Genomic DNA, 18,594 nt, shown 5'->3' on the forward strand with positions numbered 1-18,594 from the left:
AAGATAGGGAGAGTATCCTGTTATTCAGGTGAACCCAATGTAATTACATGAACTCTGAAAAGCAGAGAAGCTTCTCCAGCTAGCAACAGAAGAGGAAGATAGAAGTCAGAGAAATTTGAAACAGGAGGATCTGATGTGCCATGGCCAGTTTTGAAGGGCCCCCAGCCAAGGAATGCAGAGGGCCTTTAGAAGCTGAGATCAACCTCTGACAAACACCCAGCAAGAAAACAGGGACCTGAGTTCTACAGCCAAACGGAACCGAATTCTGTTAATCACCTGGATAAGTCTGAAAGTGGACTCTAGGTGAAAGCCTCCAGATAAGAACCCAGACTGGCCAAGACCTTGACTTCCGTTTTGTGAGACCCTAAGTAAAGGACCCAGCTGAGTCAGACTGGACTTTGGACCTATAGAACTGTGAAATAAGAAATGGGTGGGGCGCCCGGATGGCTTGGTCGGTTAAGCAGTTGACTCTTTTTTTTTTTTTTTTTTTTTTTTTTTTGACAGAGATCACAAGTGGGCAGAGAGGCAGGCAGAGAGAGAGGGGGAAGAAGGCTCCCCGATGAGCAGAGAGCCCGATGCAGGGATTGATGCGGGGATCAATCCCAGGACGCTGGGATCATGACCTGAGCCGAAGGCAGAGGCTTTAACCCACTGAGCCACCCAGGCGCCCAAGTTTTCGACTCTTGATTTCAGCTTAGGTCATGATCTCCGGGTCCTGGGATCGTGCTCAGTGGGAGACTATTTCTCTCTCTGCGCCCCACCCCCAGCTGGTGCTCTGTCCCTCTCAAATAAATAAATAAATCTTAAAAAAAAATGGGTGTTGTTTTTAAGAGGCTGAGTTTGTGGTTTTTTAGTATGCAGGGATAGAAACCTAATACTGGAGCCAAGACTTGAATGAAAAGAAAGAGCATCATGGATGGGCAAATCCTGGTCAGTGTTTTCCATCCCCAAGGAAGAGCAAGTGTGATGGCCCCAAGCCTGGGAAGAAACAAACAAATTTGTTTGTTTGCTGGGACCTGCTCTGTAGGAGTAGGTAGATGAGATCAGAGCAGGGATAGGGACTGAAAGGAAGGCAGGCCCCAGGTGGAGGGATTTCTATTGAGAGGGGACTATGTGTAGGGAATTGAGAACTGGCTTCCAAATCTTGGTCGAATCCAGAATGACTGCCCCACCTATTAAGCTAGCTGACTTCCCCTTATCTCCTTCGCAGCCCTGGCCCTGGAGCATTCTCCTGGGAGAAGCCCATAATTCATCCAGCCATTTGGCTGGGAAGCAGGTGATGACTGTCATCCATAGTACGGACGGACCAGTGATACCAGCTGCTGCTCGTGTCAGCAGCAGGGTGTGTGATTTGGCATTCCTGAGATGTGCTCCCCCTGGGACAGTCGTGGTAGAGAGCCAGGGGGCAAAGGAAGTGAGGGCAGAAGAAAAGTGAAGGCCAGAAGTTAGACTGGACATTATCCAGATAATAAAACTGGACACAGACATTACAAAAAAAGAAAATTACAAACCAAATCTATTAATATATAAAAATTATTATACAGCATAATTTTTTTTTCCGGAATGCAAGGTTGGTTTAACATCCAAAAAAATCAATTAATGTAATTTTTAAAAGTTTATTTAAGTAATCTCTAAACCCAAGATGGAGCTTGAACTCATGATCCTGAGATCAAGAGTTGAATGCTCTTTCAACTGGAGCCAGCCAGGCACCCTTCAATTAATGTAATTCTGAATATATTTAAAATATTTTATTTATTTATTTGAGAGAGAGAGAACATGAGCGGGTGGGGTGTAGGGACAGAGGGAGGAGGAGAAGCAGACTCTGAGCAGGGAACCAGACCCAGGGGTTGATCCCAGGACCTTGAGATCATGGCCTGAGCTGAAGAGAGATGCTTAACTGACTAAGCCACCCAGGCGCCCCTAATTCTGAATATTAATAAAGAAGAAGAACTATATAATCATCTCAATAGAAAATACATTTGGGGCGCCTGGGTGGCTCAGTGGGTTAAGCCTCTGCCTTCGGCTCGGGTCATGATCTCAGGGTCCTGGGATCGAGCCCCGCATCGGGCTCTCTGCTCAGCGGGGAGCCTGCTTCCTCCTCTCTCTGCCTGCCTCTCTGCCTACTTGTGATCTCTCTCTCTCTGTCAAATAAATAAATAAAATCTTAAAAAAAAAAAGAAAATACATTTGAGGGACTCCAACACCCTTTAATTACAACAATTAAAAAAACTTAAGAAACTATGAATAAAATGAAACTTCCTTAACTTGCTAAGTATCAAAAGGAATCTATAAAAAATTTCACAGTTAATATACTTAAATGGTGAAAGACTGGATGTTTTCCCCCTGAGATCAGTTCCCTTTAACAATGTACTGAAAGTTCTAGCTCGGGCAGTTAGGCAAGAAAAATAAGTAAAAGGTATTCAGATTACAAAAGAAGAAGTAAATTATCCAGATGACATGATCTTGTATATAGAAAACCCTTAGGGATACACACACAAAAACTATTAGAGCTAATAAACTAGTTTAGCAAGGTTGCAGAATATAAGAATAATGCACAAAAATCTATTGTATTTCTCATTGCCGGCAATGAAATAATCCAAAAATGAAATAAGAACAATGCCATTTATAATAGAAACAAAGAGAATAAAACAGTTAGATACAAATTTAACAAAAGAAGAGTAAGATTTATATGCTGAAAATGATAAAAACACTGGAAAGAAATTTAAAATTTAAATATATTTTTTAAAATATTTTATTTATTTATTTATCAAAGAGAGAAAGAGCACAAGGCAGGGGGAGAAACAGGCTCTGCACTGAGCAAGGAGCCTGATGCTGGACTGGATTCCAGGACTCTGGGATTCCAGGACTCTGTCTGGCCAAAGGCCGACACAACTAACTGAGCCACCCAGGTGTCGTGAAATAGATTCTTTAAATCCCAAGTTCATGGGTCAGAAGATTTCACGTTAAGATGGTAGTATTTCTCAAACTGATCTACAGATTCAATGCAATGCCCATCAGAACCCCAGCTGCTTCTTACTTTTCACAAAAATTGTAAAGCAGATCCTAAAATTCATATGGAAATGTAGGGAATCCAGAAAAATTTGAAATAGAAGAATAAGTTAGAGGAATTACAAGTCTTCATAAAACTTACTACAAAGCTACAATAAGCAAAATAGTATGGTACTAGCAAAAAGAAAATAAAGAGATAGATAGATGATAGATAGATAGATAGATAGATAGCTACATCTACATGGAATACATTGAGATTCCAGAAATAAACTATGTGTACAGTTAGTTTACTTTCAACAAGGGTATCAAGAGAATTCAGTGGAGAAAGAACATTCTTTTTAACTAATAGTGTTTGGATAATTGGATATGCATGTGCAAAAGAATGAAATCACATATAAAGATTAGCCCAAAATGGATCAAGTATCCAAATGTAAGAGTTTTTAGCTATAAAACATTTATAGGGGCACCTGGGTGTCTCAGTGTGTTAAGCCTCTGCTTTTGGCTTGGGTCATGATCTCAGGGTCCTGGGATCAAGGCCCACATCAGGCTCTCTGCTCAGCAGGGAGACTGCTTCCTGCTCTCTCTGCCTGCCTCTCTGCCTACTTGTGATCTCTCTCTCTCTGTCAAATAAATAAATAAAATCTTAAAGAAAGATAAAAATAAAGCCTCTGACTTTTTTACCAAAAAATGTTATAAAATTTTTTAAAGATTTTATTTATTTATTTGAGAGATCACGAGTAGGCAGAGAGGCAGGCAGAGAGAGAGGAGGAAGCAGGCTCCCTGCCGAGCAGAGAGCCTGATGCCGGGCTAGATCCCAGGACCCCAGGATCATGATCTGAGCTGAAGGCAGAGGCTTTAACCCACTGAGCCACCCAGGCGCCCCTGTTATAAATTTTTTAAAAAGATTTTATTTATTCATTTGACAGAGAGAGACACAGCGAGGTAGGGAACACAAGCAGGGGGAGTGGGAGAGGGAGAAGCAGGTTTCCTGTCAAGCAGGGAACCTGATGTGGCGCTCGATCCCAGGAGCCCAGGATCATGATCTGAGCCGAAGGCAGACATCCAACGACTGAACCACCCAGGTGCCCCGATGTCACAAATTTTTTAAGAGAATTTATGTTTAGAGAGAGAGAGTGCACATGGGGTGGGGGAGGAGCAGAGGGAGAGAATCCTCAAGCAGACTCCCTGCTGAGCGTGAAGCCAGTTGCAGAGCTCCATCCTAGGACCTTGTGATCATGACCTGAGCCAAAATCAAGAGTCAGATGCTTAACCGACTCAGCCACCCATGTGCTCACAACTTTTATAAATTTTAAGCCTTATAAGTTTAAAACTAGGTTGTAAACTTTGTACGTAAGGTTTCTAACACTTGTAGATAAAAACACAGGCATAATTCTTCATGACCTTGGATTAGGAAATGGTTTCTTATGTATGGCTCACGAAGCACAAGCAACTAAAAAAAAAAAAAAAAAAGATAAATGAGATATCTTCAAAATTAAAATTTTTTTCTTTTGTGCTCCAAAGGGCACCCAGAAAGTAAAAGGACAATCCACACAGTAGGAGAGAATTTTTGGAAATCATAAGAAACTTCTATCTGGAATACAGAAACAACATTTGCCCCTCAACAGCAAAAAGCCAAACAGCCTAATTTTAAAATGCGCAAAGAACTTCAATAGACATTTTTCCGAAGATGAGGTACAAATGGCCAATAAGCAAACAAAAAGATGTTCAACATCAGTTTCTTTTTTTTTTAAATTAAGATTTTATTTATTTATTTGACAGAGAGAGATCTCAAGTAGGCAGAGAAGCAGGCAGAGAGAGAGGGGGAAGCAGGCTCCCCGCTGAGCAGAGAACCTGATACAGGGCTTGGTCCCAGGACCCTGAGATCATGACCTGAGCTGAAGGCAGAGGCATAACCCACTGAGCCACCCAGGTGCCCCAAGATGTTCAACATCAGTTTCCACCCAGGGAATCCAAATCACAACCACAAATTCACACCCACCAGGATGGCTATAATCAAAAGCTAATAGCAGCTATTGGTAAAGGTATGAAAAAATTGGAACAGTCATACCCTGTTGGTGGGAATGTAAAATGGTCCAGCCACTTTAGAAAACATTCTGACAGTTCTTCAAACAAGAGAATTGAAAAACATGTCCAGGGATTCCTGGGTGGCTCAGTCAGATAAGCATCTGCCTTTAGCTCCAGTCAGGATCCCAGGATACTAGGATCGAGTCCCGCATCCTGCTCCCTGCTCCGAGGGGAGCCTGCCTCTCCCTCTCCCTCTGCCTGCTTCTCCTGCTGCTTGTGGCGCTCTCTCTGACAGATAAATAAATAAATAAGAAAAACATGTCCACATAAAAACTTTTACATGGGATGCCTGGGTGGCTCAGTTGGTTAAGCCACTGCCTTTGGCTCTCAGGTCATGGTCCCAGAGTCCCGGGATCGAGTCCCGCATAGGGCTCCCAGCTCCGCAGGGAGTCCGCTTCTTCCTCTGACCTTCTCCCCTCTCATGCTCTCTCACTCTCTCTCTCTCTCAAATAAATAAATAAATAAAATCTTTAAACAAAAAAAATTTACATGAACGTTCATAGCAGCATTATTCACAGTAGACAAACAATGGAAAACCCAAATGTTCATCAAGTGATGAAAGGACTAGAAAATGTATTTCTGGGTGCTTGGGTGACTCAGTCGTTAAGCGTCTGCCTCCGGCTCAGGTCATGATCCCAGGGTCCTGAGATCAAGCCCCACACCAGGCTTCCTGCTCCTTGGGAAGCCGGCTTTCCCTCTCCCACACCCCCTGCTTGTGTTCCTGCTCTCACTGTCTCTGTCTGTCAAATAAATAAAATCTTTAAAAAAAGAAAAAAGAAAAGAGAATGTATCTCCAAGGGGCACCTGGGTGGCTCAGTAGGTTGTCACTCTTGATTTCGGCTCAGGTTATATCTCAGGGTTGTGAGATCAAGCCCAGTTTTGGGCTCATGCACTGGGCTTGGAGCCTGCTTGAGATTCTCTCTCCCCCTCTTTTTGCCCCTCCCCCCTCTCCCTCCCTCCCTCTCAAAAAAGTAAATGAAATTGATCTCCATACATTGGAATATTATTTGACAATGAAGAGGAATGGAGTACTGACAGCATAGCTGAACCTTGAAAATGTTGTTGGAAGTGAAAGAGGCCAGTTACAAAGAGCACATATGGTGTGATTCTGTTTGCATGAATTGTCCACAAGAGGCAAGGCAACTCCAGAAAGATAGAAAGTAGATTAGTGATTGACCAGGGCTAAGGGAAAGGAGTTGGGGTTGGGGCCAATAGGGAGTGACAGCTAATGGGTATGGAGTTGCTTTCAAGAGGATGAAAATTAGATTTCAGTAACCCTGTGGATATACTAAAATCCCAATTCAGTGATACTCTAAACAGGTTAATTGTACAGCATGTAATTTATATCTTAATGAAGCTGTTAAAATACTTAAAAAAAAAAGTCAGACCATCTGAGTCCTTAGGGAGCAGGCACTGGGGTATGGGATGCCTGGGGTATCAGAGAAGGGGGACCAAGAGATGGGTGCACTGTCGGGTCTCAGAAAGGGAGCAGAGGCTGTGGATTCCTTCCAAACATCCAGGGGACCCACTTCATCCTTCACTATAGATAGATACCCATGGTTATCTGTCGATTAGGGAATATGGTATCTTTGTACCAATTTTAAAAAGATGCCTAGTCATTCCCAACATAAATGATCTTGGGCAAGGTCACAAAGCAAGTTGGTAGTAACCCAAATCCCCCTGTTTCCAATACTCCAGTCCAAGTCTGTTTCTTTCCTGAACCCTGTCAGTATTTGGTTCCAGCCTGGACAGGCAGAAAGCCTGGGGTCAGTGCTTGTCCTGCTTTGGGCAGTGAGTGTCCTTGGCCAAACTGGTGTCTCCTCCTGCAGCCACGACACCCTGGTCCCTGCTGGTGCCGTGTGGCCCCCTTGTCCTTGATGGTCAGCAGGAATAAGAACCTTTCTAAAACTAATTTCTGAGGATTGGTCATGACGACTGTAAGTGAGGTCCATGACATCAGGGGACACTTGATACTTCTGTTCCTGAAGCTACCTGGTGCTGCCAAAGTCCCCTTTGACTGGCATGTGGGCCTAGAGAGGGGCTGCACACTGGTCACTTCCTGAGGCTGCCAGCTTGGTCTAGAGTTGGTAAGAATAAGTCTAGAGATGATAAGAGCATGGAAAGGAAGATCTGGTTCCCTGAACTTTGGCTTCATTTTGGCTTATAAATTGGGAGGTCCCTAGTGGCTGGACTTTATAATAATCCAAAATCAGTTCTGGAGTGTCCTTCTAAGAATATTCTTTTTTTTTTTTTTTTTAAAGATTTTATTTATTTATTTGACAGAGATCACAAGTAGGCAGAAAGGCAGGCAGAGAGAGAGAGGAGGAAGCAGGCTTCCTGCTGAGCAGAGAGCCTGATGTGGGGCTCGATCCCAGGACCCTGGAATCATGACCCAAGCCGAAGGCAGAGGCTTAACCCACTGAGCCACCCAGGCGCCCCTCCTTCTAAGAATATTCTATAGGAATTTGAGTATGAATGTGTGATTAGACCCAGATGGGAGTATAATCATACTGCTTTGCATCTTATTTTTTTCACTTGACATATTTTGGGGAGATCTTTCAACAACAAGAGTTAATAAGTGTCATTTAAAAAAATAGCTGCATAATATATTTTACAGTGGCTAGCCTTATTTAATTAGTCCTTTGCTAATGGACTTTTTAAAAAGATTTTATTTATTTATTTGAGAGAGACAATGAGAGAGAGTATGAGAGAGGAGAAGGTCAGAGGGAGAAGCAGACTCCCTGTGGAGTTGGGAGCCTGATGCAGGACTCAATCCCAGGACTCTGGGATCATGACCTGAGCTGAAGGCAGTCGCTTAACCAACTGAGCCACCCAGGCACCCTCCTGTTTGCTTTAAAAAAAAAAAAAAAAAAAAAAAAAAAAAACTTCTGTGGGTTTGGTCTGAGCTGAAGGCAGTTGCTTAACCAACTGAGCCACCCAGGAGCCCTGCTAGTGGACTTTTAAGGTATTCCTGGTTATCACAGATTTTGCCGCACTGAACATTCTTACCTTCAGTTTTGCTGTGGACATGGAAAAAGAACTCATGGTGTAAATTCTTTGACATGTGCTTGCCCAGCCATGGGGTATATGTACATAACTTTTTTTTTTTTTAAGACTTATTTATTTCTTTATTTGGCAGAGAGAGAGAGAGAGAGAGAGAGAGAGAGATCACAAGTAGGCAGAAAGAGAGAGAGAGAGAGAGGGAAGCAGGCTTCCCACTGAGCAGAGAGCCCGATGTAGGGATCAATCCTAGGGCTTTGGGATCATGACCTGAGCTGAAGGCAGAGGCCACCCAGGAGCCCCTGCACTTAACTTTTTAATAACCATGACCAAATCATCTTCCCAAAAGATTATTCCAATTCACACTAAATGTGGGGCTTCGTTTCTTTTCTTTGCAAAGTTGTGTAGCCTTCCAGAGTATGGATAGGACTATAATTTAACAGCCTATCTTTTCCCACTGATTAGAATAATCACATTTTATGTAAACTAAATTCCCAGAAATGGGGCTGTTTCTAAACCTTTGCCCCCACTCCATTGGCTAATTTATTCTTGTCCTAATAATAACCTGTTTTAACATCAACGTGTTGCTGTTTATCTAATATGTCAAATACATCACCTCCATTTGTTGTTAAAAAATGTATTATGTAGAATTTTGAGTTTTCAAAATTTGGGTTTTCAGGCCCCTTTTGGGGGGTTGCATGGGGGCTTAGTCTGTTAAGCCTTCAATTTGATTTAGGCTCAGGTCACAATCTCAGGGTCAAAGGATCGAGTCCCAAGTCAGGCTTCACAGTCAGTGTGAAGTTGGCTGGAGATCCTCTCCCCTCTGCCCCCTCCCCACTCACACCTGCCCTCTCTGAAATAAATAAATACAAAAAACGACAAAAAAACCTTTTTGGGGGCGCTTGGGTGGCTCAGTCGGTTAAGTGTCTGCCTTGGGCTCCGGTCATGATCCCAGGATCCTGGGATCCAGCCCCATATCGGGCTCTCTGCTCAGCAGGGAGCCTTCTTCCCTCTCTCTCTCTCTGCCTCTCTGCTACTTGTGATCTCTGTCTCTCTCTGTCAAATAAATAAATAAAATCTTTAAAAAAATAAAAATTAAAAAAAAACCTTTTTGGATGACAGTGAATCTAAGGATTAAACTAGAAAGAATCAACATTTTTATTTTATATTTTTAAAGATTTTATTTATTTATTTGAGAGAGAGCAAGCAAGAGAAAGCATGAGAAGGGGGGTCAGGAGAAGCAGACTCCCCGTTGAGCTGGGAGCCCGATGTGGGACTTGATCCTGGGACTCCAGGATCACGACCTGAGCTGAAGGCAGTTGCTTAACCAACTGAGCCACCTAGGCACCTGAAGAATCAACATTTTTAATAATGTCTTTCCATTCAGGTACTTGGTATGTCTCCTTTCACTTAGGGGTTACAACCTTCAGAACAGGGATACCATTTTCTTCATATGTGTTTTGCATGTTTCTTGTGAGGCTTATTCCTTCATAGTTGATGGGTTTTGTTGTTACTATGAATGGAACCCCTTCCTCCCCTAAGTGGGTTTTCTAGTTTGTTATTGCAGTATACGAAATACACTAATTTTGGACCTCAGTGGATTATCTATAAAAGGATGGAACTACTCAGTAAAAAGTTTCCATGACGAAATAACAGTGGGCTAAACAAAGATAAGTAGATTTGTTCATTGTTGTATCAGTGACTTTAATACACTTTTGATCACCAAAAATCCCCAAGAAGGGCACAGGGTATTTCCTGTACTTCCTTGACCAGGGAACCCTTTGTCAAGACATTCTGAAAATATGCATTGGGAAACAAGCCAGCCAAAGACACTTCTGGTTTCTAATCTGTCAATCCAGGGGTCTCCACTGAACCTTATCTGATGCCCAAACTCCCAATCCGTTTCCCGCAGCCAAAACAGAAGACAACCCAGTGCCAAAGTGAATGCTTTAATGAGTGTTGCTCAGAGGACACGTGTCTCTCAACAGCTGCTGCCTGCCTCCATTGTCCCCCAACTCTTTGTTGACAAGGAAAGCTAGCTGCCCGGGGGACAGGAATCTGGAGTCTAAAGAGCAGGGGCAGAGAGGTTCAGGAGGCACCCTGTAAAGTCTGGGCTCCTGGCAGTGAGGTGGAGGGGGCATGGGCCTCAAGCTGGTCCCTCTTCAGGCATTCCTAGCAAAGCCACAAGGGGCTCCAGGGGCGTGGGGGTCCCGATGGGCACAGGGTGGGTGCGCTCGTGCTTGCGCAGGTCACTGGCACTCAAGAAGGCCTTGGGGCAGTGGGGGCAGGTGTAGGGGCGCACAGAGCTGTGGGTGCGGCTGTGTTTGCGCAGCCCTGCCCGGTCAGAGAAGCTCTTGCCGCACTGGGTGCAGGGAAAGGGCCGGAGCTCCGGGTGTGAGCGCTCGTGCCGCCGCAGCAACGTCAGCGTGGAGAATGTCTCCTTGCACTCCCGGCAGGCAAACTGTGGTGGCTTCTCGTCCACCTCCTCTCCCCCCACCTCGCCTGCTCCCCCCAAGTGACCAGGAGCCTCCCCAACCCCAGCATCTTGGCACTCCACATGTTCCACCGTCATGCCCACCACTTGCCACTGGGTGGCCATCACACCACCTGATTCCGGGGGCAGCCCTAGCAGCCCTGCTGGGGGGTCACCTAGCCCTGCACCTGCGGTGGGGGCAGTGGAGCCCTCGCCTGCCACGCTGACTGGCAGTGCCAGCCCCACTACCAGCTCCTGCTGTGGGGGCGCCCCTGCGGCTTCGCTACTTCGATGGGTCCGCTCATGCTTCCTCAGGCTGGATGATACCACGAAGGACTTCCCACAGGCGTTACAGTGGAAGGGGCGCTCACCCGAGTGCACCCGACTGTGCTTAGTGAGACTGGCTCGCTCGGCGAAGGCTCGCCCACACTCCTCACAACGGAAGGGCCGCTGGCCCGAGTGCACCAACGCGTGGCGCTTGAGGTCCCAAGATGCCACAAACGTCTTGTCACACTGCAGGCACTTGAACGGCCGGTCCCCCGTGTGCACCCGCCGGTGCATGGCCAGGTCTGCGGGCTGCCGGAAGTCTTTGCCGCACTTCTCACAGCGGTAAGGCTTCACGCCCTCATGTGCCCGCTGGTGGCGCCGGAAGCTCGAGGGGTCGGAGAACATGCGGCCGCAACGCGGGCACAGGAAGGGCTTCTCGCCGGAGTGAGTGCGCTCGTGGCTCTGGTAGGAGCTGAGCTGCGTGAAGCCCTTGCCACAGGCCGGACAGCGATAGGGCTTCTGCGCCGCGTGGATGCGCTGGTGGCACGTGAGCGAGGATGAGCGGGAGAAGCTCTTCCCACACTCCGAGCAGAGAAAGGGGCGCTCACCGGTGTGGGACCTGTGGAGCAGGGAGGACCCGGCATGAAGGTGGCAGTCCTGTCACCCAGCCCCTGATGCCTGTATGCACTGTACAGTAGGGGCTCCTAACGTCCCTGGGGACCACAGGGCTGCACCCGAGAGTGGGAAACCTTCCAGCTGGGTGTCTAGATCCCAGATAAGACCTTGCTCTGCACACCAAGGCCAGGCTCCACTCCCACCTACCAGCTTCCACCAGGGATCCTCTGGGTGGCACAACTTTCAGCCCTGCCCCCTTTCCAGCCCAACGCGCGGTCCACCCCGCCCCACCCAAGCTAGGGTACCCACTACACCCCGGTGCTCGGCTCTCCCCACAGCCCCGCCCGCTCACCTTCCCATTGGCTCTCCTCACTCTTTAAGACTCTAACCCTGTTCCCAGGGGGTCACAGGGCAGCCTTGCCCCACCTCCACTCCACTAGTAGGCTCTTCCCCAGCTCTTTCCCGACGGGATCACCCCCAGCACCGCGCCCTCACCGCTCGTGGTTGCGTAGGTCCTTGAGCTCCGCGTAGGCCTTGCCACAGCGCTCGCAGCCGTAGGGCCGCAGGCCCGCGTGCGTGCGCCGGTGCTTGCGGAACACTGAAGGGTCGGCAAAGCTCTTGCCACAGTCGGTGCAAGCGTAGGGCCGCTCGCCCGTGTGACCACGCTGGTGAATCTTGAGCTTGGAGAGCGCGCCATAGGCCTTGGGGCAGTGAGCGCAGCGGAAGGGCAGCTCGCCGGCATGGGAGGCCAGATGCACGCGCAGGCACACGGGCTGCATGAAGCGGCGGCCACACTCGGGGCAAGGGAAGGGCTTTTCGCCAGTGTGACTGCGACCATGACTGCGTAGCTCAGGTGCTGTTTTGTAGGCCTTGGGGCACAGCGGGCATGCATAAGGCCGAGGCTTGGCCGATGCACCTGACACCTTGTCCCCGCCAGCATCCTCTGCCTTGGGTTCTGTCTCTGGCTTCAGCTTTGCTTCCGCCACCTCTTCTGCACAGTCTACAGGACCGTGTGTGGCAGCGTGACGCGCGGCCCTAGGCGCATTTGGAAATGTCTTGGTACAGGACAGGCACTTGTAGCGGCGGCCAGAGCGTTTGTAGCCCGGGGCGGGGGCGGGGGCCGGGGCGGGGGCCCGGGCCTCCGCAGATTCCACCTCCATGGCTTCAAAGGGTGGAGCTTCTCTAGGAAAGAAGCAAAGTTAAGACACAAGCCACGTCCCTTTGGCGTTCTCTAAGGCCTCTCCTTGCTAAGGCCTCAAAGGGGGACTCTGTCTTATCTGCATTTCTCTCACCAGGGATGGTCATATCTCTCCTTCCAAACATTCCTGGCTCTTATACTCTGAACTGGCGTTTCCTCTCTGGTCTGTTCATTGATGAAAGAAGTTGGACCAGGTAACCTTTCAGGGGCCAAGAGAGAGGGCTGGCGTCATCAAAATGTCCACCTGTACTTTTTTCCCAAGCCTCTGAGCTTCTCCAAAGGCTGTAGCATTCCCAGAAGGCCCAGGTTCCATCCATCTCCCCACCTTCCTTCAGCTCAGCAGCTAAGACCTGTGCCAGGGTACAGGGTCCCATGCAGGGCTGCAGACACAGAGGTTACCTGGATGTGGGCCCAGCCTGAAGGCTGCCAAGTTCCCAGGGAAGACAGAGGTAGGTCCTGAAGAAGGCAGAACTAGTGGGCTAACGGGCGACTGGCGCCGTCTGTCTGAAGTGACAGGTCCCCAGCATATGTATTTTGTCTTTCCCCTCTTATTAGTCAGAGGCAGCAACTTTTCACACAGAATTCTGGCTTTGCACAGCTGCAAGGGACTCCACCCCATACAGGAATCCTGGTCCGCCCTCTGCTCGGGAATCGTTGTTGGGCTCCTGTTCCCATAGCTCTGGTAACGGGGAACTCATTACCCTCAGGGCAGCTTGAGCTGCTAGCAGTTGGATGTGTCTCAGTCATAATCAATGTATCTGATTTAGCCTGGCCTCCTGGGGCACCCGCTCTAGCTAAGGCCCCTTCTTCCTCATTCCACCCAGCTGCTCCTGGGGATCATGGCTGGTAGGAAATAGGATTAATGGCTGCATTAGTCTTAACACCAGCTCATCCTCCCAAGGGGATGAAAAGAAGAGGATTATGGGCAGATCCACTTAGGGAGTACTGGGCAGCAGCTGCTGGGGGCGGCCAGTGTGGGGGGTAAGGATGCTGCTATAGGCAGTGGTGGGAGCCAGGTGTGTCCAGAAGCTAGTCTGGGCAGAAGGAGGCCTGAGTCTAGTGCTCCCTTCTAGGCCTGCTTCCTCATCTGTATACCTCAGGGGTGTGGCTTCCAAGTTATGACCCACAGGAGCCCTTGGGGTAAATGGCACGGGCTGAATCTTTAGAGACAGTACCTTTCTGCCTAGTTGCCCTTCCCCAGTCTCCCGCCCCTAGACACAAAAAAATGCTATGTGTACAGGCAGCCAGAATCTTCATTAAGTATCATGTCATACTTTGTCCCCTGCTCAGTAACTTTTCATGACTTCCATCACACCATGCAAGCTCCCAGGTCCTTCCTGGCTATTACAAAGCCCACCAAGCCTTTCTTTGAGCCCCACTTCCCCCAGGAAGCTCTTCCTGCATCTCCCCTATGGTTTTTGGCCCCAATCCCACACAACTCTGTTCCAATCTCAGCTTGTTTTAGTTTGTTTCCCCCCCCCCCCCCCCCCTTTTCCCACTAAGTGCTGGGGCTGGAAGGTGAGTTAAAGGGCATGAGGCCTAACCTTCCCCGTGGCTTGAATTCTCCCTAGAATTTCCAGGGGATTCTTCCCTATCTCTGGATGAGGCAGTCACTAACTCCTTTCTAGACCATCTCTGAACAGTCTGACTGATAAAGTTTCCCTTAAATAAAAATGATAGTTCCTGTTTACTGAGGACTTGCCTCAGTAAAAGGCAGTATCCTAAGCTCTTTACATGTATTAACTCAAACTTCACGTCAACACTGTGAGAAGTGTTCTGTTATATATATTCCTTTTTTACAGAAAAGGAACCTGAGGCCCAATCAGTGTAGCATTGTGGCTAAGTGTCCCATCTCTGAAGCCAAACTGCCTGGCTTCCAATCTTGCCTCACTCACTTCCTAGCTATGACCTTGTGCCATTCACTTCATGCCATGGCATCTCGATTTTCTCATCTGAAAAATGGAGATAATAATAGTACTTCCCAGTGTTGGTTGAATTCTATGAATAACTGCCCTCGATTATCGAGAGTCTTCTTAGAGCCAGACACTTTGTTGAGCATGTTACCTTAGTTCATTCTCTCATAGCTTCCTGAGCTAGAGATGCTTGTCCTCATTTCACAAAAAAATGAACTAAGGTTCCAAGAGGTTTAGTGACTAGCCCATGGTCACAAAGATAGACTCACAGCTGGGGCTTGAATCGAGGTGTTTAATTTGCCTTGAGTTACTGGGCTCTTGCATCAGTTGTCTGGGCCCTCCCTACGCTGATCAGAACCCAGAGTTCAAGCCACATCTTCATGCTCTCTCATCCCTGGGGAACGCCTTGAGACCAAAACCAGCACCCTTTATGTGTCTGTTTCCCTCTCCGAGGGTTTGACCCCTGCCTGTGTTCCAAGCTCTGGGCTTCAGTATTCCTATCTGTGAATCAGAAGTCAGATAGCTGGAGGTGTACACCTCTCCTCCTAAAGCACTTCCTGGGGGGAAAAGGTAGGGAAGCATCAGGTTGGTTGCACTAGGAGCCCACCACGAAGAGCAGGGGACCATGGAGGCTAAAATCCCACCATTAGGGGTGCCTGGGTGGCTCAGTTGGTTAAGCATCTGCCTTCAGCTCAGGTCATTACCTTGGGGTCCTGGGATCCAGCCCTGCTTTGGCCTCCCTGCTCAGTGGGCAGCCTGCTTCTCCCTTTCCCACTGCCCCTCTGACCACTCATGCTCTCTCTCTGTCTTTCAAACACTCTGTCTCTCAAATGAATAAATAAAATCTAAAAACAAAACAAACAAACCAAAAAACCCTAAAATCCCACCATTAGCTCCTCACTTCATTATTTACCAAGGACCTTCCACCCAACACTCCCTAGACTGATATTTCTCCAGGTCAGGTCCGTGAACCCCCTGCGTGACAGTCATCATCCAGGGAGTATGGGACTTGGACACACGCTCTTGGGGTCACATCAGCCGACACTTAACACTTAAGAACCAAAGACACATCCTTAGGTCTTCACAAAGCTTCTAGGAGAGGGGCATTGTTACCAGGCCTCTCTTTCAGAGATGAAGATGAAGGCCCCCGTAAGCACTTGTACAAGGACACCTAGCTTGTCAAGAGGCCCAGACTCCAATCCAAGTTTTCAGGCCCCTGGGCTGGGTTCTTTCTCTACCAGTCTGTATTTACTTCAGGTTTATGAGCCGAATCAGGAGACTTTCCACTGCTCCCAGGACAAAGACCTGCATCTTTTCCATGTGGAGGCTACTTCACCTCCCACTCCTCTTTGCAGTCTCAGAAGGCTCCACCTGCCCACTCCTCCCTTTCTTTTCCAAAGAGAGCTAAATTCCTTTCCACCTCAAGGTCTTTGTACTAGTAGCTCCCTCTGCCAAAACCACTGTTCCCCAAGGATCACTGTGTAGCTAACGCTTTGATTTCATTTGGGCCTCAGTCCCCTGTCACCTCCTCAAAGAAGGCTTTCCCTGACTACCACCTTCCTTAATGCAGTTTTCTATTCTTGCTAATCACTATTCCCTCCCCTTCAGTTTCCCATATAGTGTCATCTGGATAACATTCCTTGCAAGCTTACCACTGGCCAGGTATCATTCTATGCATTTTGTGGGTACTACTCAGGCTAAGCCTCACGACTGCTTAGAAATGTCTTATGACATTTATGAATGAGCACATGCATGGAGAAGGCCCTGTGAGGCTATAACCAGAGGGAGGACACCTACAGGCCAGGAAAAGGGTCCTCACCAGGAAGTGAATTGGCCAGCATCTTGATCTTGGACTTCCCAGCCTCCAGAACTGTAAGAAATAAATTTCTGTTGTTTAAGCCCCTTCAGTCTGTGTGGGTTTTTGTTGTTGTTGTTGTTGTTGTTGTTGTTATGCTTAGCCTGAACAGACTAAGTTAAACAGTATTATTTCCCCATTTTACAGACAAGGATACTGAGGGAAACAGATATGAACTTGTGGCCACAGCTAATATTCAAAGCCAAGTGGTCTGGCTCTCAAACTTCTGCTTTCTGGGTTGCCTGGGTGGCTCAGTTTGTTGAGCACCTGCCTTCGGCTCAGGTCATGATCCCAGGTTCCTGGGACTGAGCCCTGCATTGGGCTCTCTCCTCAGTGGGGAGCCTGCTTCATCTCTCTCTGCCCCTCCCTTGCTTGTGCTCTGTCTCTCTCTCTCAAATAAATAAATAAAATCTTTTTAAAAATCCAGAAAACAAAAAACTTCTGCTTTCTGTGCTGATTGTTGCTTATACATTTTATGTTGCACTTGCACATTTTATGGCTGGATTATTCATCCTCTGTCTCTAGCACCAGAGTCTAGGCTGGCAAAGAGTCAGGAACCTTTATTTATCAATTATTATTATTATTTTTTGTATCCTGTACACCTAGAACTGTGGCTGATGCCCCAAAACAAAGTGAATGAATCAACCTCTGAGACAGAATTCAAACCCAGGTCTATTGCCTCCCCTATACTGGGGGTTTGTGAGACTATCTGTCAACAACTATTTATTAACTGAATTTCTCTGCCTTTTCAAGTTCACAACGTCCAAATACCACCCAGTATCCCACAGTGCGTTCACTGCTCTGGTGAGGGAGGCTTGTCTTTGCTTCACTACTGGTTTAGGAGGAAGATGCAGGGCTGCTGCCTGAACAGGCTGTAAATGCTAGAGAGGCATCGATTTAATTCCCAGACAGCTTAGGCTAGGACCCTGCCAGCAGGGATGAGGTAAAAAAGGAATCAGTTTTTATCCCTTCTGCACCTTGGTCTCCCCATGTGTAAATAAGCAGACATCAGTAAGGCCTCACAGGCCATGAGACCTGATGAGATGGTGAATGGGGAACCATAAACGGTGCAGAAGTGAGGGCTAATCATCTCCTAAGCCTCCAAGCTAGTCAGTTCACAACCTAATCCTAACCTACTTTTTCAGCCTCAGCTCCAGTGGCAGTGTCCCCCTCCTAAGAGCAAACTAATCCCCAGCCTCAATTCTCCAACTTTCTCACCTAAATGCATCTCCGCTTGCAGTTCTCTCTGCCTCCGGAGCCCTTGCTTGCCTTCTCCCATGGGAAAAACTCTTGCATCCTTCAAATACCCGCTTCCTCGGTGCCCTCAAGAATACTAAATAGGCAGTAGAGGTAGGGGCGCCACGGCGCTCTGGGCCTCAGTTTTCTAAACAGTAAAATGGGGTCTCTGAGGTACGTGGGAGTTTGAAGGGCTTTCGGGCCTAGAAGCGCTGAGAAGGGGCCTAAAGGTGCAGAAACCTTGTGCCTCCCGCTCCCAACAACTATCTACACGTCGGCGCCCCCACCAGACAACCCCTGCCCTGCGGGGCTGACTCGTCTCCGAAGGCTGGGAAAACGTGGCCTCGGAGAATGAGTCAAGAAGGAGTGAACGAAGAACGAGAGAATGAACAAATGAATGGGCAAAGGGCTGGACGCCGGACAAAGGCCTGCAAGATGGCGTTCTCTAGGACCGCGGGAGGGGCGACCAGGACCTCGGCCGGGGAGGGGTGCCGCAGGCGCCGGGGACCTTGTTAGGCGGGCCGCGCGCCTGGGACAAAAGCCCGCAACATGGCGGGCTCTAGGACCCCCAAGGCCCGCACCGTACGAGGCGGGCAGCCGCGCCGGCCGAGCCCAGGAGTCCGCAGCAGCGGGCCCGCGGGGACAACCGGCGGGTTCTAGGACCCGCTGGGCCGAAGCCCGCCGGCGCCCTCCCGGGGCTGCACTCCTCCTGCCCCGCCCGCGCTGCTCGCGCCAGGCCAACCCCATCCGCCCTCTGCACCCGCGGGAAACTGAGGCCTCTCGGACTGCGTCCGCGCTGGGGCGGCCCGGGGGTCCCCGCGGCTTCCCGCCGGCATTTCCTACCTCCGCGAACTTGGGTTGGGTCCGTGGCGTCAGCGGCAGCTGCTCTCGCCGATGGAGTCCGGGACACTGCCAGGGAGGGGCAGGCGCTAGGACCCAGCGG

General features: G+C 48.6%; 1 protein-coding gene across 2 annotated transcripts; it reads right to left on the reverse strand.

Annotated features, from left to right (window-relative positions):
* Positions 1-9,815: 9,815 nt before the first annotated feature.
* LOC111162329 (zinc finger protein 668) lies at positions 9,816-18,556 on the reverse strand. Of its 2 annotated transcripts, XM_022526689.1 has the most exons (3): positions 18,495-18,556; positions 11,945-12,631; positions 9,816-11,453 (listed from the first exon to the last, which is right to left on the reverse strand). In XM_022526689.1, exons 2-3 carry the CDS (start codon positions 12,607-12,609, stop codon positions 10,241-10,243), a joined length of 1,878 nt encoding a protein of 625 aa, XP_022382397.1. In that variant the 5' UTR covers positions 12,610-12,631; positions 18,495-18,556; the 3' UTR covers positions 9,816-10,240. The 2 variants fall into 2 exon arrangements, with proteins under 2 accessions (XP_022382397.1, XP_022382396.1); XM_022526688.1 differs by lacking the exon at positions 18,495-18,556 and having other exon boundaries at positions 11,945-15,228.
* Positions 18,557-18,594: the final 38 nt, after the last annotated feature.

This window comes from Enhydra lutris, unplaced genomic scaffold, assembly GCF_002288905.1.
Source record: "Enhydra lutris kenyoni isolate GAN:26980312 unplaced genomic scaffold, ASM228890v2 scaffoldscaffold90, whole genome shotgun sequence".
Lineage (NCBI taxonomy): Eukaryota > Metazoa > Chordata > Mammalia > Carnivora > Mustelidae > Enhydra > Enhydra lutris.